General features: G+C 38.0%; 1 protein-coding gene across 4 annotated transcripts in view; it reads right to left on the bottom strand.

Annotated features, from left to right (window-relative positions):
- The window catches only part of BCO2 (beta-carotene oxygenase 2), a 35,951-nt gene that overhangs the window by 13,957 nt on the left and 7,571 nt on the right, over positions 1 to 14,423 (bottom strand). For 3 of the 4 annotated variants that reach the window (XM_045505843.2, XM_010968924.3, XM_045505844.2), the window contains exons 3-7: positions 6,744 to 6,955; positions 6,419 to 6,534; positions 5,530 to 5,632; positions 1,498 to 1,626; positions 17 to 177 (exon numbers count right to left, since the gene is read on the bottom strand). In XM_045505843.2, the coding sequence (XP_045361799.1) occupies positions 17 to 177; positions 1,498 to 1,626; positions 5,530 to 5,632; positions 6,419 to 6,534; positions 6,744 to 6,955 (721 nt within the window). The remainder of the gene's footprint in view (positions 1 to 16; positions 178 to 1,497; positions 1,627 to 5,529; positions 5,633 to 6,418; positions 6,535 to 6,743; positions 6,956 to 14,423) is intronic. The other variant, XM_045505842.2, reaches the window with a different exon arrangement.

Raw genomic sequence — 14,423 nt, 5'->3', positions numbered from 1 at the left:
ACTCAAAATTCTCCACCTGACCAGTGTGCTTATCCACCACATGAAACCGTGTATTATACTGGGGTTCCCAGCTTATTCCATCTGAAAAGGCCTTTCCCCGGATTTTAGAAGTGATGATTTTCCACAGATTCATCTTTAGAGGCTGTTCAATGAAGATTATGTAGTTCTTTGTCATTCCTAAAAGATTCGGGCAAACAATAAAATGTTATTTAGCAAACTAGAGTTGTCTGAAGTGTGACAGTTATGGTGACCTGTCTGAATGCTTGGACGTATCAGTGCTGACCTAAACAAACACTGGTCAGAAATAATTCCTCATCATTTCCCAGCTTTGCTGTACATATTTTCTGTTCCTATATAAAAAAGGGAACTGCTTAGAATGGCTTGAGTTGAATGCCCTCAACTTGCTCTTTATCTTTTTTTCTATCTTTCTCTTCGAATTGTTTTGGTTTAGGAACAAAGTAAAGGCATATTATATTAAAGTGTCATTTATGATCTGGACCTTTATTCCTTAATCCTTTTGTCATTTATAGTGAGGGTAAGGATCCAGGAGCAGACTGGTTATAAAGCTTTAGAACGCGGAAGATAAATATTCTGAGAAAAAAATGAAGCTATCTATATGAAATATGAATTTCCCCCCAAAATATAGTCAAAATCTTTTGCTGTGTGATTATTATTATTGGGCTTTAAAGTTACCTAGAGTTTTGAATTCTGTAAATTTTATGGTCATTTTTTTTTAATTAAGGCTTTATTTTTTGGAGCAGTGTTAGGCTCACAACAAAACTGAAGGGAAGGTACAGAGATCTCCCGTGTACCGCCTGTTCCCATACATGCATAGCCTCCTCATTATCAATTTCCCCCACCAAGTGGTACATTTGTTACAACTGATGACCCTACACTGACACTGACACATCATGATCACCCAAAGTCCACAGTTTCTTTTATGGAAACATACATGAATGCATTTCTTTCCTTTGTATTTAAATCTTCAGTGATGTACAACATAATACAAAACAAACCAAACAGACTGATTTCTATGACTAGGGGTTATTCATTGTATCATCCTAGAGCAGAAGACTGCAGGGAGAGACTGTTCTCCAAAGAGAACTGAAGTGGAGTTGGTGCTGCGTGACTAAATCTCAGCCTGTTTCTCCCCCACCCAATGTGCTATGAAGCAGCCAATGATTTCTTAAACTGACAACTGTTTCCTAGAGCAGTCAGTATTTTTAATGTAAATTCAATTTAAAAATTAATTGGTGTTGTCAATTTTTTAGAAATGGCTTGTACTAAAATAACTGTATCTTTTCAAGTAGTCAGTTGGCTAGGGTAAGAAGTACATGAGTAAACAGAATAAACTTAACTGGTGTTAAAATGCAACCCTAGTCTTTCATCACCATACTCTGATAAACTGTATTAACATAGTACTTGCCAAAACTAGTCCCTCTGCTACAGTGACATTAATGCAGGCCCCATCACAATGTGCCTTATTCTGGGGCTCACCAAAGCTGTGGTAGTAAGAAGGTTTCATCCTCTCTGCAGAAACAATAGAACATATCACCTGGGCTCCATGCATTGTCTCCCCAGGCTCCTCTTTCTCTGGAGGAACCCGAATAACATTATAGCAAGAACCTGGAATATAGAAAGTCCTGTCTTAACTGTTTTATATACATTTTAAGAATAAAAGATAACCCTTGCACTTATGAATCAGGCAAAAGTAGATAAGAGAGTTATGCAATGTGCATGACACCCATATTTCATAAAGACCTGAATATATAAAATATATTAACTTTATAAAAGGCATTAGCTAAAGTTCTGAAACAGCATGCACAAAGTAATCAACTCCTTATTGTATTTTAGTGTTCACAAATGGTTCCTCTTTATCTCTCTGAAGATGAACTCATTCCATACTTCATAGGAAAACATAAGGTAACAGCCAGGAATACCTCAAATTCTATTTGTTCCTCTCCCCACTCCCCAGTCCCAACAATTGCAATCTCCATTTGTACCTATGTCCAACTCCTTTTCTTCAGTCTTCTGGTCACTTTGGGTCCCATATCATCCTGTCTCATCAACATTCACTCACGCAGTCAGTCACCGGACTATCACTACCTCCTCAAGAATCAACTCAGGCACCCACTCCTCAAATAGTCTTTCCTGACTCTTCCCCCCCAAAGGCATTTGGTGACCCTCCTCTATGCCCTGATGATATCCTGTACTGTCATGGCACTTATCTCATTGTACTGTAATTTTCTACTTGTTTATCTACTTCCCAGTAGACTGAACTCTTCATTGTATCTGATACATATTTGCATCCTCAGTATCAAACAATGACTTAGCAGTTAGTAGGTTCACTATAAATAGCTATTGATGGATTAACTAACAACATATGTTTGTCAAATTATTCAACGAATGAACAAATATTGAGGTCATATTGAATTATCTTCCTGCTGTTAGAATTGCCAATGTAAGTCCTGAAGAACTTAGGTAACTTACAGAATTTACAATCACTAAGTTTCTTTTGGAACAAGATAACCATATAGTTCCCTACTCACTTATTTAGCAACTACTTATTGGGTGTCAACTATATTCCAGGTGCTCTTCTAAGATTCCTAAGTACCATATTCCAGACACTTGCATACAGCAGTATACAAAATAGACAAAAGGCTCTTTTATAAAGCTTAAATTCTAAAAAAAAAAAAAATTATACAATAAGTATGTTTTACTTTTCATACAATTCAGTTTACAAGTAAAAACATAATGCATCAGATGATGAGAAGAACTGTAATGAAAAATTAACCAGGGAATGGGGATTAGGAGTGAGTACATAAGGATGGGGGCTACTGTTTGCAGCTTTAATTATAGTGGTCTGGGAAGACTTCACAAAGAAGGTGACACTTGAGCAAAGACATGAAGGAAGTGAGGACTAGTGCCTTGAGGATACCTGGGAGAAACACATTTCAGGTGGAAAGAAGAGCAAATGCAAAGACTCTCAGACAAGAGTAAGTCTGGAGTGTTCAAGTAACAGCAATGAGGCAGGGTGGCCCTGTCATAGAAAACAAAGAGAAAACTCTAGGAGATGAGGTGGGTGGGTTAAAAGGACAAACTGGCTTATGTGCTGAGAATAAACTGAAGTGGGACAAGGGTAGAAGTAAGGAGACTAGTTAAGAAGCTATTGCAATGATTCAAATGAGAAAGAATGGTAGCCCAAACCAGAGTGGTGGCAGTGGAAGTGACAAGAAGGGTCGACTTTTGGATATATTTTGAAGGCATTGCTGGAATTACTTTTGACCAATTAAACATGGATGTGAGAGATAGGTATAAAAAAGGATTCCAAAGTTATCACCTTGACAACTGGAAGGATAGCGCTACCATCAACTGAGATGGGGAACAATTTGAGCAGAGAAAGTTTAGGGGGAAAGATCAAGAGTTTGGTTTTAAACAAAATAATTTTGTAATGTCTATTAGACATCCTAGTAAAAACGCTAGGTAAGCAACTGGATATAAATATTGGGGAGGTCTAGGTTGGGATATAGATATGTTTTGAGAACCCATTATAAGTATGAGTTTTGCTCATGTTCATGCCAGACACCCAGGGAACACTCAGCAGAAGACTAAACACCCAGGGGAGTGACTTGCACAATACTGTGAGCCTAACTCTGGGAGACTCTTCAAGACTTTGTGTAAACATCAAATTGAGGCAAAATAATAAGCACAGCCTCTGATAATTGGTGGCAGGGTTTCTCAGAGATCCATGGGCCACTTGCACCAAAATCACCTGGGGACCTTGTTAAAATGCACCAAAATAAGGAGAGAACGGGTAGTTAAAATGCAGGTTCTTGGCCCCTTTCCCAGTCTCTGAAGATGAAGCTCAGTTATCTGCATTGCTAGGAAGCTTCCCAGGTGATTCTCAGGCACACTAAAGGCTGAGAATCACTGATCTAATGATCAATTTCTTTTAGAAAGATAATTCAGAATGGTTAAACAGTATTTTTCATATAATGAACTAGTTACAAAGTTATATACTTGGTTAACATGGTTCATTTATGAAGAAATGGATTTTTTAATGATCAAAAAAAATGGATAAAAGACTACTGAGTCAGTTTACCCATCTGCCAAAACATTTTACCTAAAAAAAAAAGTTTGCTGTTTCCTATAACAGCTTTGAAGAATACATCCCTATCTGAGATCAGGTAACAAAGAAGAGGAGAGAGGGCTGAGCGATGATGCTTCCAGGGTACCCTATCTCTTCTTGAGCCAGTAAAAAAAAAAAAAAAAAGATGCAGTATTCATTTTCCTATACACTCGTATGTGTAAACATGGAGAGGTAGAGATGAACAATGCACAAAGTCAACTACTCACCAAAAGGTACACTAACCATCCAAAAGTTAACCCTATACAAAAGCCTCACAGGCTATGGATGATAGACTGACAGCTAAGACAGTCAGAAATAACTGATATTTACACTTACACAATTCTTTTCAAACAGAGAGAGACAATGTGTACTTGGGTATAGGAACATGAATTTGCAGGTCCTAAGAGAGTCTTCTGTACTCAGTGATAAATAATTATTAAGATGGTCTTGGGGGAATGGCATAGCTCAAGCGGTAGAGCGCATGCTTAGTATGCAGGAAGTCCTGTGTTCAATCCTCGGTACCTCCTCTAAAAATAAATAAATAAGTAAATGAACCTAATTCTCCCTGCCAAAAAAAATTTAAAAAAAAAGATGGTCTAACAGAGTGACTAATAGCAAGCTTTTGGGTGTTATTCAGGGTTGATGCCAAGTTGGTATTAGACACTTAGCAGCTTGCCTAGGCAAGTATCCTAAATGTTTTCAAGGTTCACTGCCCTTCTCTGTAAAATGGGGGATAATAATAGTATGTTTCTCAGAGAGTTGTTATAAGGATTAAATGAGAAAATGTATGGGGAAAAAAATGGTTAACACCAGCACTTACTAGGCACTCAATAAATGTTAGCTAACATTATTAGCCATTAGAACTTTCTGGAACAGATTGGTAGGTAGCTGGGGAAGTATGTGGATGACAAGGAAAGAGATGTGATATCAGTGATTGTGAATGCAACCAAACTATAACCTTAACATCCTTTGTGGTGTATTACTCCCATGATAAAAATAAATTCCTTCCCATGTACTAGACAGTGTAACTTCTCTGTATCTCTTTGCTGTAGCTTTCCAAATTTCTTATACTTACAATATGGTACTTCCTAAAAATTCACATTTTAGAAATTCATACTGAAAATTCTTACAATGCTTGTCAACCAAAAAGCACAATGGAACATGCAAATATGAGTCACACGGAAAACATCAAATAGAAAATCAGCTGCTAGACATATGTGCAAAAAGACTACAGAACTTAAGGATAATTTATTTATTTTAAGTTCAGTAAGGCTACTCTGGAGATTTCTTTCTGAACCTTTCAAATGAAGTTACATATGTTAATATCTTGACCATAATAGAACTCTGGGAAGACAGTTAATGCCCTTTTATTTTTCAAAAGACCTCCATCCCAAATTTACCATGTGGCCCATAGGAGTTCCCCATGTTGTATGCTGTTCCATCTGGGTCATAATGAGGATGTGCAGTTGCTCCATTCACAGCAATAAATTTGCTCCAGTCTACCTGCAAATTGAAGATTGTCAGAGACTTAAATGTTACATGGGCAGATCTCTATTTAGATGCAAAGACAATAGGAATGTGTCAAATATTAAAATAAGGTATAAAAACTACAGTTTTAGCCCTAGTGTCTCATCTCTGAGAAATCGAAGTTATTTTTCCTACTAATGAAAAAGAAATTGAGACCCAACAACAACAATAACAAAATCAAACAAAACCAAACAAAACCTCACCAACAGCACAAAAAAAAATGGACAAAAATGATTGTCCAGTAAGGATTTTTTTTTTTTTGCCCAAGATCACAAGATGAGAGTAAAGTTCAAAAGAATAAGAATTAAACTTAAAATTCTCATCCAAAATTTTATTTTATTTGTTTTTTAAAACAATTTTACTGAGTTATAGTCATTTTACAATGTTGTATCAGTTACTTTACTTTTAATTAATGTGTTAAGTGAAGGCAGTGTGGGTCTAGATAACCTCCAGTCCAGTTCTACCTGTTGCCAGGCAGAACGTGAACTGGCCAAAGTAAATTTGTACTATTCTATTTCTCCTTCACTCTAGCCTTCAGATATAAGGACTAAGGAAGAAGTTGTCTAGAATTATCTTAAAGGAAAACCAACCCCACAGGCCATTCTAACCAGGACAGAGGGTGCACAATGACCTGAATCAGTGGGTAACTTTGTTTTTCTTTAAGGCTCCAATTTCTTCTTCAGATATCTACTACCCTCAAAGGTATGTTCAATGGAAAGTAATTTTAGGGTCCATTATATTCATTTTAATCTTGTATTTTACCTTTTCTGTTTTTTCCAGGGTTTCAATGTCCACTTTATTCATAAAGTTGGTTTCTGTACTAATGTAGTAATCACCCTTGTACCGCACATAGTTGACGTTGGTGTTGTCAGTCATTGCTGAAACCAAACCCAAGTTATTTAAGCGCCACAACTTAGTGTAGCAGGCCCTACGCACACAATCAGGGGGAGAAAACAGTTTAAACATCCTCTCATACCAAGAAATATATATTTCAAGATTTATATTTATAAAGATTGTCACATATCAGAATAATTTAAAGAATCATCACTATCACCTGTAAATTATGGGCATGATAAAGGCTGCTTACCAGGCAGCTCAAATTTTGACATGAAACGTTCAAAAACACTCTTGCATGGATCAGGGAGAGCCAGTGTGCCAAATTCTGAGATCACAATTCGGTCACGAGCACTGTTGGCCTTATATGTATCGCTCTGTAGAAACTTGCTCCTATATGTCACTGTGCCCTTCTCCATCTTGAACTGGTGAAGTAAAGCCATTCCATCAAACCAGTGGTTGTACCTTTAAACGGGAACAAAAATAGAAAATATTAGTAAGAAAAACATGGGGTCAAAATGAGAGACTTCAAATACAGAGATAAGTAAACGGGACGGGTTCCTGGCACAACCTGATTAGTGAAAGAACTTTAAATTAAGGAATGATAGCTTTTGAGGATATCCAGGAGTACAACAATGAAAGAGCAACTTACCTTCCCCTGACCCGTACCCCTTTTCAAAAAGCTCACTTCAGAGGGCTAAAGAAAAACCCTAAGCTGGTGACTCCTAAGATAATTCTATCTTTACCCTATAACCAAGAGAACAGCATGAGAGGATATGGAATGCTTGACATTTCCCAAATTAAAATGGGTCCCAAAACTTTTAGAAATACTTATCTTCATATCTTTTACATACTACATTTCCACTTTAAAATTTTTCAAATTTATCAAAACTATTAAAGTAAGCAAATAAGATAACTGTCCTTACTGGATAATCATTTTTGTCCATTTAATTACACTGGAAATGATGTATTTAAATGATGGAATATAAAAACCTTGTAAGGAAACATTTGTAGCTTTGCTTTTAAAAGGGTTTAACATTACATAGTCTTTTCTCTCATATGTTTGACAGATTGAATGTTTAATATCTTTAGCATGACTAAGGTGGAAAGGATATAGGTCAGTGGCAGAGCACGTGTTTAGCATGCACAAGGTCCTGGGTTCAATCCCCAGTATCTCCGTGAAAAAAAAAAAAAAGTTATTTAGCATGACTAAGCAAGACTAACATCATTGTCTTAAAAGGCTATGGTCCTGAAAGCAAGGGTTCAAAGATACACTTGTACACCCATGTTATAGCAGCATTATTTACAATAACCAAAAGGTGGAAGCAACCCAAGTGTCAATCAGTAGATGAATGGATAAACAAAATTTAACATACAATGGAAAATTATTCAGCCTTAAGAAGGGAAGAAATTCTGACACATGCTATAATATGGATGAAACTTACGGACATCACACTTAAATGAAATAAGCCAGTCACAAAGACAAATACTGTATGATAGCACTAACATGAGGTATCTAAAGTAGTCAAATTCACAGAAACAGGAAGCAGAATGGTGGTTACCAGGGGCTGAGAGGATCGGAAAATGGGGAGCTATTGTTTAATGGGTAAAGATGAAAAAGTTCTGAAGATTTGTTTCACAGCACTAACCTGGACACTTAAAAAATGGTTGAAATGGTAAACATTGTGTTTTTTTATGACAATTTAAAAAAAAACACAGGAAATAAGAAAGTTTTTTTTTTAAGGCCGTTTTTACCCAGTGATTTGAGATGCCATCTTTATCATAAACTAAATTTCTGTAAGTTCTTGGGTCTATTTCTGGGCTTTCTATTCTATATCACTTACCTATTTATCTATTTATGCACTGATATCACAATGTTTTAATTATAAAGGACCTGTATTTTAACATCTGATACAGCTAGTTACCCTCTACACTGAGAATTTTCTTTTTTAGTGTTTTCTTGACTATTCTTGCATATTTATTTTTCCATATGAACTTTAGATTTCATTTGTCTAACTTCCATTTAAGTCTTTGGAATTTTTATTAATTTTATTTATTAAATTTAAAAATTAACTTAGAACTGACATCTTTGTGATGCTGTGTCATCCATCCTGTTCAAGAGCAAAGGATCTTTCCATTTAATTGTGTCTTTCAGGCGTGTCTGAAAGTTTGCACATTTCTTGTTAAGTTCATTTCTAAGTATTTAATCTTCTTTGTTGCTATTGTAAATAATGTTTTTTTCTACCGTTATGTCCCCTAACTGGTTATTCTTTGTGTACATGAAGGCTAGTGATTCAGCATGTTAATTTTACATCCTGTTACTACACCTTTTATTCTTTGTGCTATTTTGTCATTAATTCTCTGTGGTTTTCCAGGTTTACTGTGATGTCGTCTGCAAAAGGAGACAGTTTTACTTTACTAATCATTGTGCCTCTAATCAATTTCTTTAGTCAAATTGTATTGGTTATATCTGGTTAAGTAGTAGTGGAGATAGTAGCCATCCTTTCCTTGTTCCTGCTTTAGAAAAAATACTAGTAGTGTATCCCAATTTAGTATTACTGGTTTTAGGACTGAGATTAAAATATACTAGTTTACATATGTGTATGTGTATATACACACATATATACTCACACATTGTGTGTATATACATATATACACACATATGTATATACACATATTTTTTATTCTAATATATGTATATATACATGTATATGTATATGTGTATATACATACATACATACAAAATCATATTGAGAAAATACACATGAAGTCCTATTTTCCTGATTACTTTTATGAGGAATGGATGTTGAGTTTCAACAAATGTTTTGTTAGTATTTATGGAGAAGATTATGATTATGACTATGATTATTTTCCCTGAGATCTTTTTATATGGTATACGACATTAATGGATTTCCAAATAATGAACCTACCTTGCATTCTTGGAATTAATCTTACCTGATAATAGTGAATTATATTTTTCATGTAGTGTTGGATTCTGTTTGTTAATGAAATATTTATTAGTATTATATTAGTACTATATATTTTGTACTTTTTCATGGGTGTTCATAAATAATATGAATAAATGATAGTTTTCTTTTTGTAACAACTTTATCATGTGTAGCTATCAATATTACACCTGCTTCATAAGAAAAGCAGGAAATTTCCTTTCATTTTTAATCCTCTGAAATAATCTATGCAGCATTGGAACTATAAAATATTTGAAGGTTTGGTAGAATTTCCCTGTGAAGCAATCGGGGCCTAGAGCTTTTTTAAACAAGTAGTTTCTCAATAAGTTTCTTGTTTTCCTCTACAGAAATTGGTCTGTTTAAATTTTCTACCTCTATCAATTTTGGTAATCTGTATTTACCCAGGAAATTATCCATTTCTTTGAGGTTTTCAAATGTATTTACACAGAGGCCCACAAAGTCTCTTGTAATTTTTTGTCTGTTTCAATAAATCTTCTTTCTCATCATTTCTTATTTTGTACATTTGTGCTTTCTTTTCCTTCTTGATAATGTTAGCCAGTGGTTTCTCTCTCTATTTTGGTAATTTTTTCAATAATACTGAAAACAAAATACTTTCAATAATTATTGCTATTCTGGTCTAAAGCCCAATAGAACCATGATACATAGAGCCAAATACAATACTCTGGGTGTAAACTCAGATACTCAGCTTTCTCATTTAAGATATTTCATATTCTTTTCTTTCCTTCTTATTTTTTCTGTTATCACCTCATATTGTTGACTCACACTGAGCTGTCAAGTAAAACCTCTAATTTTTTAATACATTCTGCTGTCAAGCCAATCACTTCCATTTTCATTGTTGTGTAACTAGCTTTCTTGATCCATATTTATCTTTAATAAATTTCAACTTGTTAGATTCCATCTCACAATATACTTCTAGACACTGTCATTCAATGCATTCATTTATTCAAATCAACCAATATTACTTGAGTCCCTACTATGTGCAAGGCATTGTGCCAAGCTCAGCAATTATAGGCATATAAATAGCTATAATTCAAAGTGATTACTGCAACAATGGAGAAGTGTTGGGGGAAAATAACACTATCTATGCAAAGAGGGAGCAACAGCATGGAAAGATGTGGACATCATGGAAGGGCCAGAGGGAAGACGATATTTGTCTGGTCCTTTAAGAATATCTGCCAGTTGGAAAAGGGTAGAAGGGCATTCTAGGGAGAGGTGATTTTTAAAAAAGGAAGAGCCTGAAGGTACATGGCATCTTGGAGAAATAAGCAGTTAAGAAATGAGTGTGTAGGCAGAGCCGTCAGTGGTAGGAGATGATGATGGAGAAATAGGTCAGCACAAGGCCCAACAGTACTTAGACTTAAGGCTTAAAGTCCTTTAACAGGAAAGTGTGGAGTTTTGAAACAGGAGAGTGAAACTGTGAGATCTGTATTTTAGAAAGGTCACTGGACACAGAGTAGAACATGGGACAGAAAGAGAAGCATCCAGATGGAGAGAAACCAAAAAAAGGCCAGTCAGTAATTCAAGTGAGAGAAGATGAGAGTCTACATTGAAGCAGCACAGTTAGAAAAGGACAAACTGCAGGAATGAGTCAGAGGTCACTGACAGGAGTGACAAAAAGAGAGAATCCAGAAAGTCACACCTGAATGGATGGTGATGCTTTAACTAAGATGGAGAACACGTGAAGAGCAAGTCCTAGGCAAAGCAAATAGTTCAGTTTTGAACAAGAGCCTGAGCCAACTGCAAAACATCGGGGTAGAGATGTTCTGCAGCCAGCGGCAAGAATCAGATCTAGAGCACAGGAGATGGGTATGGGGTCGGGGGTGGATGCTTGAGAGTATCTGTGTGTGATGGGCACAGCCACAGGTGCAAATGAGAGAGTAACACCACCTACTGAGCATTCACAGCATGCCAGGTACCGTGCGAGGCACTTCACCACATCTTTTATATATGTATAATGTGTGTGTGTGTGTGTGTACATAGTTGACCCTTGAATAACATGTGCTTGAACTGCAAGGGTCCACTTACACCAGATTTTTTTTCAGTAGCAAGTGCTACAGCACCACACGATCCGCAGCTGCTTGAATCCACTGATGCAGAACCACAGCTGGAGGCACGTGGCACAGGGGGCCGACCGTAAGTTAGACACAGTTTTTTCACTATGCAGAGGGTTGGCACCCCTAACCCTCCTGTTGTTCAAGGCTCAAATATGTAAATATATTATTTCCTCCCATGACATTGATTAGAGATGGGGAACTACTATTCCCATATTACAGATGTGGAAACCAAGGTTCAGAGCAACAACATGCCCAGGGTCACAGGGCTGGTAAGTGGCAGAACAAGGATTCCAACTCAGTGCTGACTCCAAATCCTGGGACCCACAACATCCCCAAAAGGCAGGTGAACTGTAAGAAGTTATTTGACAGGACAGGGAGTGGGGAGAGAGGGCACTGAAGGGAAAGAAGAGAATGAAAATGCAGAGTGCCAGTCCTTGGCAGCCACTGAATGAAGCACTTTATATGCATCACCTCCTTTAATCCTCATACCCGTTCATTAAAATGGGTATTATTAGCCTCATTTTTCATACAAGAAACCTTGCTCAAGATCATAGCACTGGTAAGTGATGAAAATGGGATCTGAACCAACTTCATCTTACAATGAAGAATGCATCATTTCTACCATATCAAAGAGAGCATACAATGAGAGAAAAGGAAGGAATACTCAGGGCAGAGGCTGGGATACATCAACATTAAAGCGACAGGTGAAGTGAGGTGAGCAACAACAACAAAAAGTGATTTCAGAACATGCAATCAGAAGGACAGAGAAGAATCAGTAGAAAGTGTTATGTGGGAATCCAGGAACCAGAGAATGTTAAGACGGGTGGTCAAGAAGGTCAAATGCTGTAGAAAAGTCAGGCTGAAGACTGGAAAGCCCATTTCATCTAACATTTAACAGGCTTTGGTGATCTTTTTGAGAGCTGACACTGTAGCACAGTGGGGTGAAAAGTCAGATGGCAGTGAACTGAGAAGACCCCAGGAAGTAGGAAGACAGAAGCACTGAGGGGAAGAGAAAGGGTCTTAGCTGGAGAGGAAGGTGGGAAGGAATCAGGGCTCTTTAGGATGAGAGGTCATTTGCAGGCTGAGTTGAGGGGTTGGTGAAGGAGAAACAGACACAAGGGGAGGGGTGTGAATGATGCAGCAAGGTTTCAGAGGAGGGGAAGAGGGCCACCTCCTCCACTGACCAGGACGAGGAAGGAACAGGTACCTCTGTGGGGAAATGCGGAGGTGGGGAAGAGGGCAGTTGAAGGAGCTCAAGTACAATCACCCTCCTATTCGTTACACCTGGTTCATCTGTTGAGAGTGAAAGGGACAGGGAGGGTGAAGGAGGTTTCAGGAAAAAGGACCCTGTGGGAAGCTGGAAAGAACAGTGACTGCTAAAGATTTCCTGGCAGCACCAAGGACTCAGCTAGGACTGGAAATCATAACTTTGTAATTGAATCAATCAGCAAGGTTATATGATTTCCTCTAGAAGTGCCCAGCAGGCTTGGACCATGAATGGAGGGAACCAGAAATAGGTTAACGGAGGACTGGAAATGGTCGGAGACGCAGCGATCAGCAGGGCCGAGGAAGTGAGGGTGGTGGTGAGAGTGTGTTTGAAGGGACTGACCACGGACTTGGCACTAGGGAGAAGAAATCAAAGAAAGCTGATAAAGGAAAGCTGATAAACTGAGGAAATGGAGAAGAGTAAGGAGAACTCAATGCGACTGAAAATAAGTTTAATGGGAATGGAGGAGTGTGGAAAGTGGGGCTTTGAGCACACAGTCTGAGTTCAAGATCCCAGGGGAAGGGCAGTTCTGTGGAATACATTCCAGGATGTGGCCTCAGTATGTGGTCTTACTGAAGCACAGAGGGGACAATCATTGCAGTGGGGATAGTCATGGAACTGGGAGGCTGGACTGTCTTCATCATGGACCCTGAAGTCATTCCAGGAGAGTGGCTGATGTTCAAATGCTCAGGATAGTTAGTACTCTGCCCAGATTCATCTGATTTTCAAAACTGATAAGCACGCCTCCAATGAAGTCATTGACAAAAAAATTTCAATTGAAGAAAGGCCTTTGTCATGTCATTACTACATCTGCACGTTCTATTAAGTGGCATCTAACAAAAGATCAGAGATGCACAACTGAGTGGGGCTATTCTTGTCCACAGGTTAAGGGTCACACTGACTTCGGGTCTCTGCCCTTTAAATCTAAGTTGGGAGCAACCACTAAACTAAGCCTCCGTTTGTCTCCTCTTTGACCTAAAAATGCCTGTACTTCTCACCCAAGGGGTGGGAAATACCTTGTTCTTGCTATAAATGCCTACTGCTGGCTCTGGAAAGAAGTGACTTGAAAGACCCAAGTAGACACTTATGAGGACCAGCCACCCTACCCGCTCCCCTTCCCCCACTGATGTTTATCTTAAAAGAGGCCTGTGGTGCAAGCCCAGGCCCTGAGCAGCTCTGCTACTTGGTTTTACAATTTTCTAGCGCTGCTCCTGCAGCAGATGAAATAAACACAGTGCTTTCTGCAAGAGGCTGGTACTCTCTGGGGGGTGGACTAGAAGTTTTATTTTTCTTTTCCTTCTCCTCCTCCTTTTTGCTTTACAATCTTTTTGCGAATTGTAACTTCTATGAAATCCAGATGTGTAAAATAGGGAAAAGTAGAGCTTCTCTGTTAGGCCTGGTGGGTGGGGTTCATAAGCCGGTTTGCTCCTTTTCTTTTTCTCTGCCTCCAAATCACTCCCCCACCCTCCCAGCCCCCACAAACACCACCCTGAGCATTTAAAGTAACTCCTTCAGGGCTTTTTGCAGCAGTTGGTTGGGGAGGGAAGGGGTGGTGGAAGCACACTGCATTTTGTTTCCTTCTAGTCTTATCATTTTGTAAGTCTAATACTCAGTGAAGACAAGAT

The sequence above is a fragment of the Camelus bactrianus genome, chromosome 33 (assembly GCF_048773025.1).
Source record: "Camelus bactrianus isolate YW-2024 breed Bactrian camel chromosome 33, ASM4877302v1, whole genome shotgun sequence".
NCBI classification, from domain to species: Eukaryota; Metazoa; Chordata; class Mammalia; order Artiodactyla; family Camelidae; genus Camelus; species Camelus bactrianus.
This window is presented reverse-complemented; position numbering and strand designations above follow the sequence as displayed.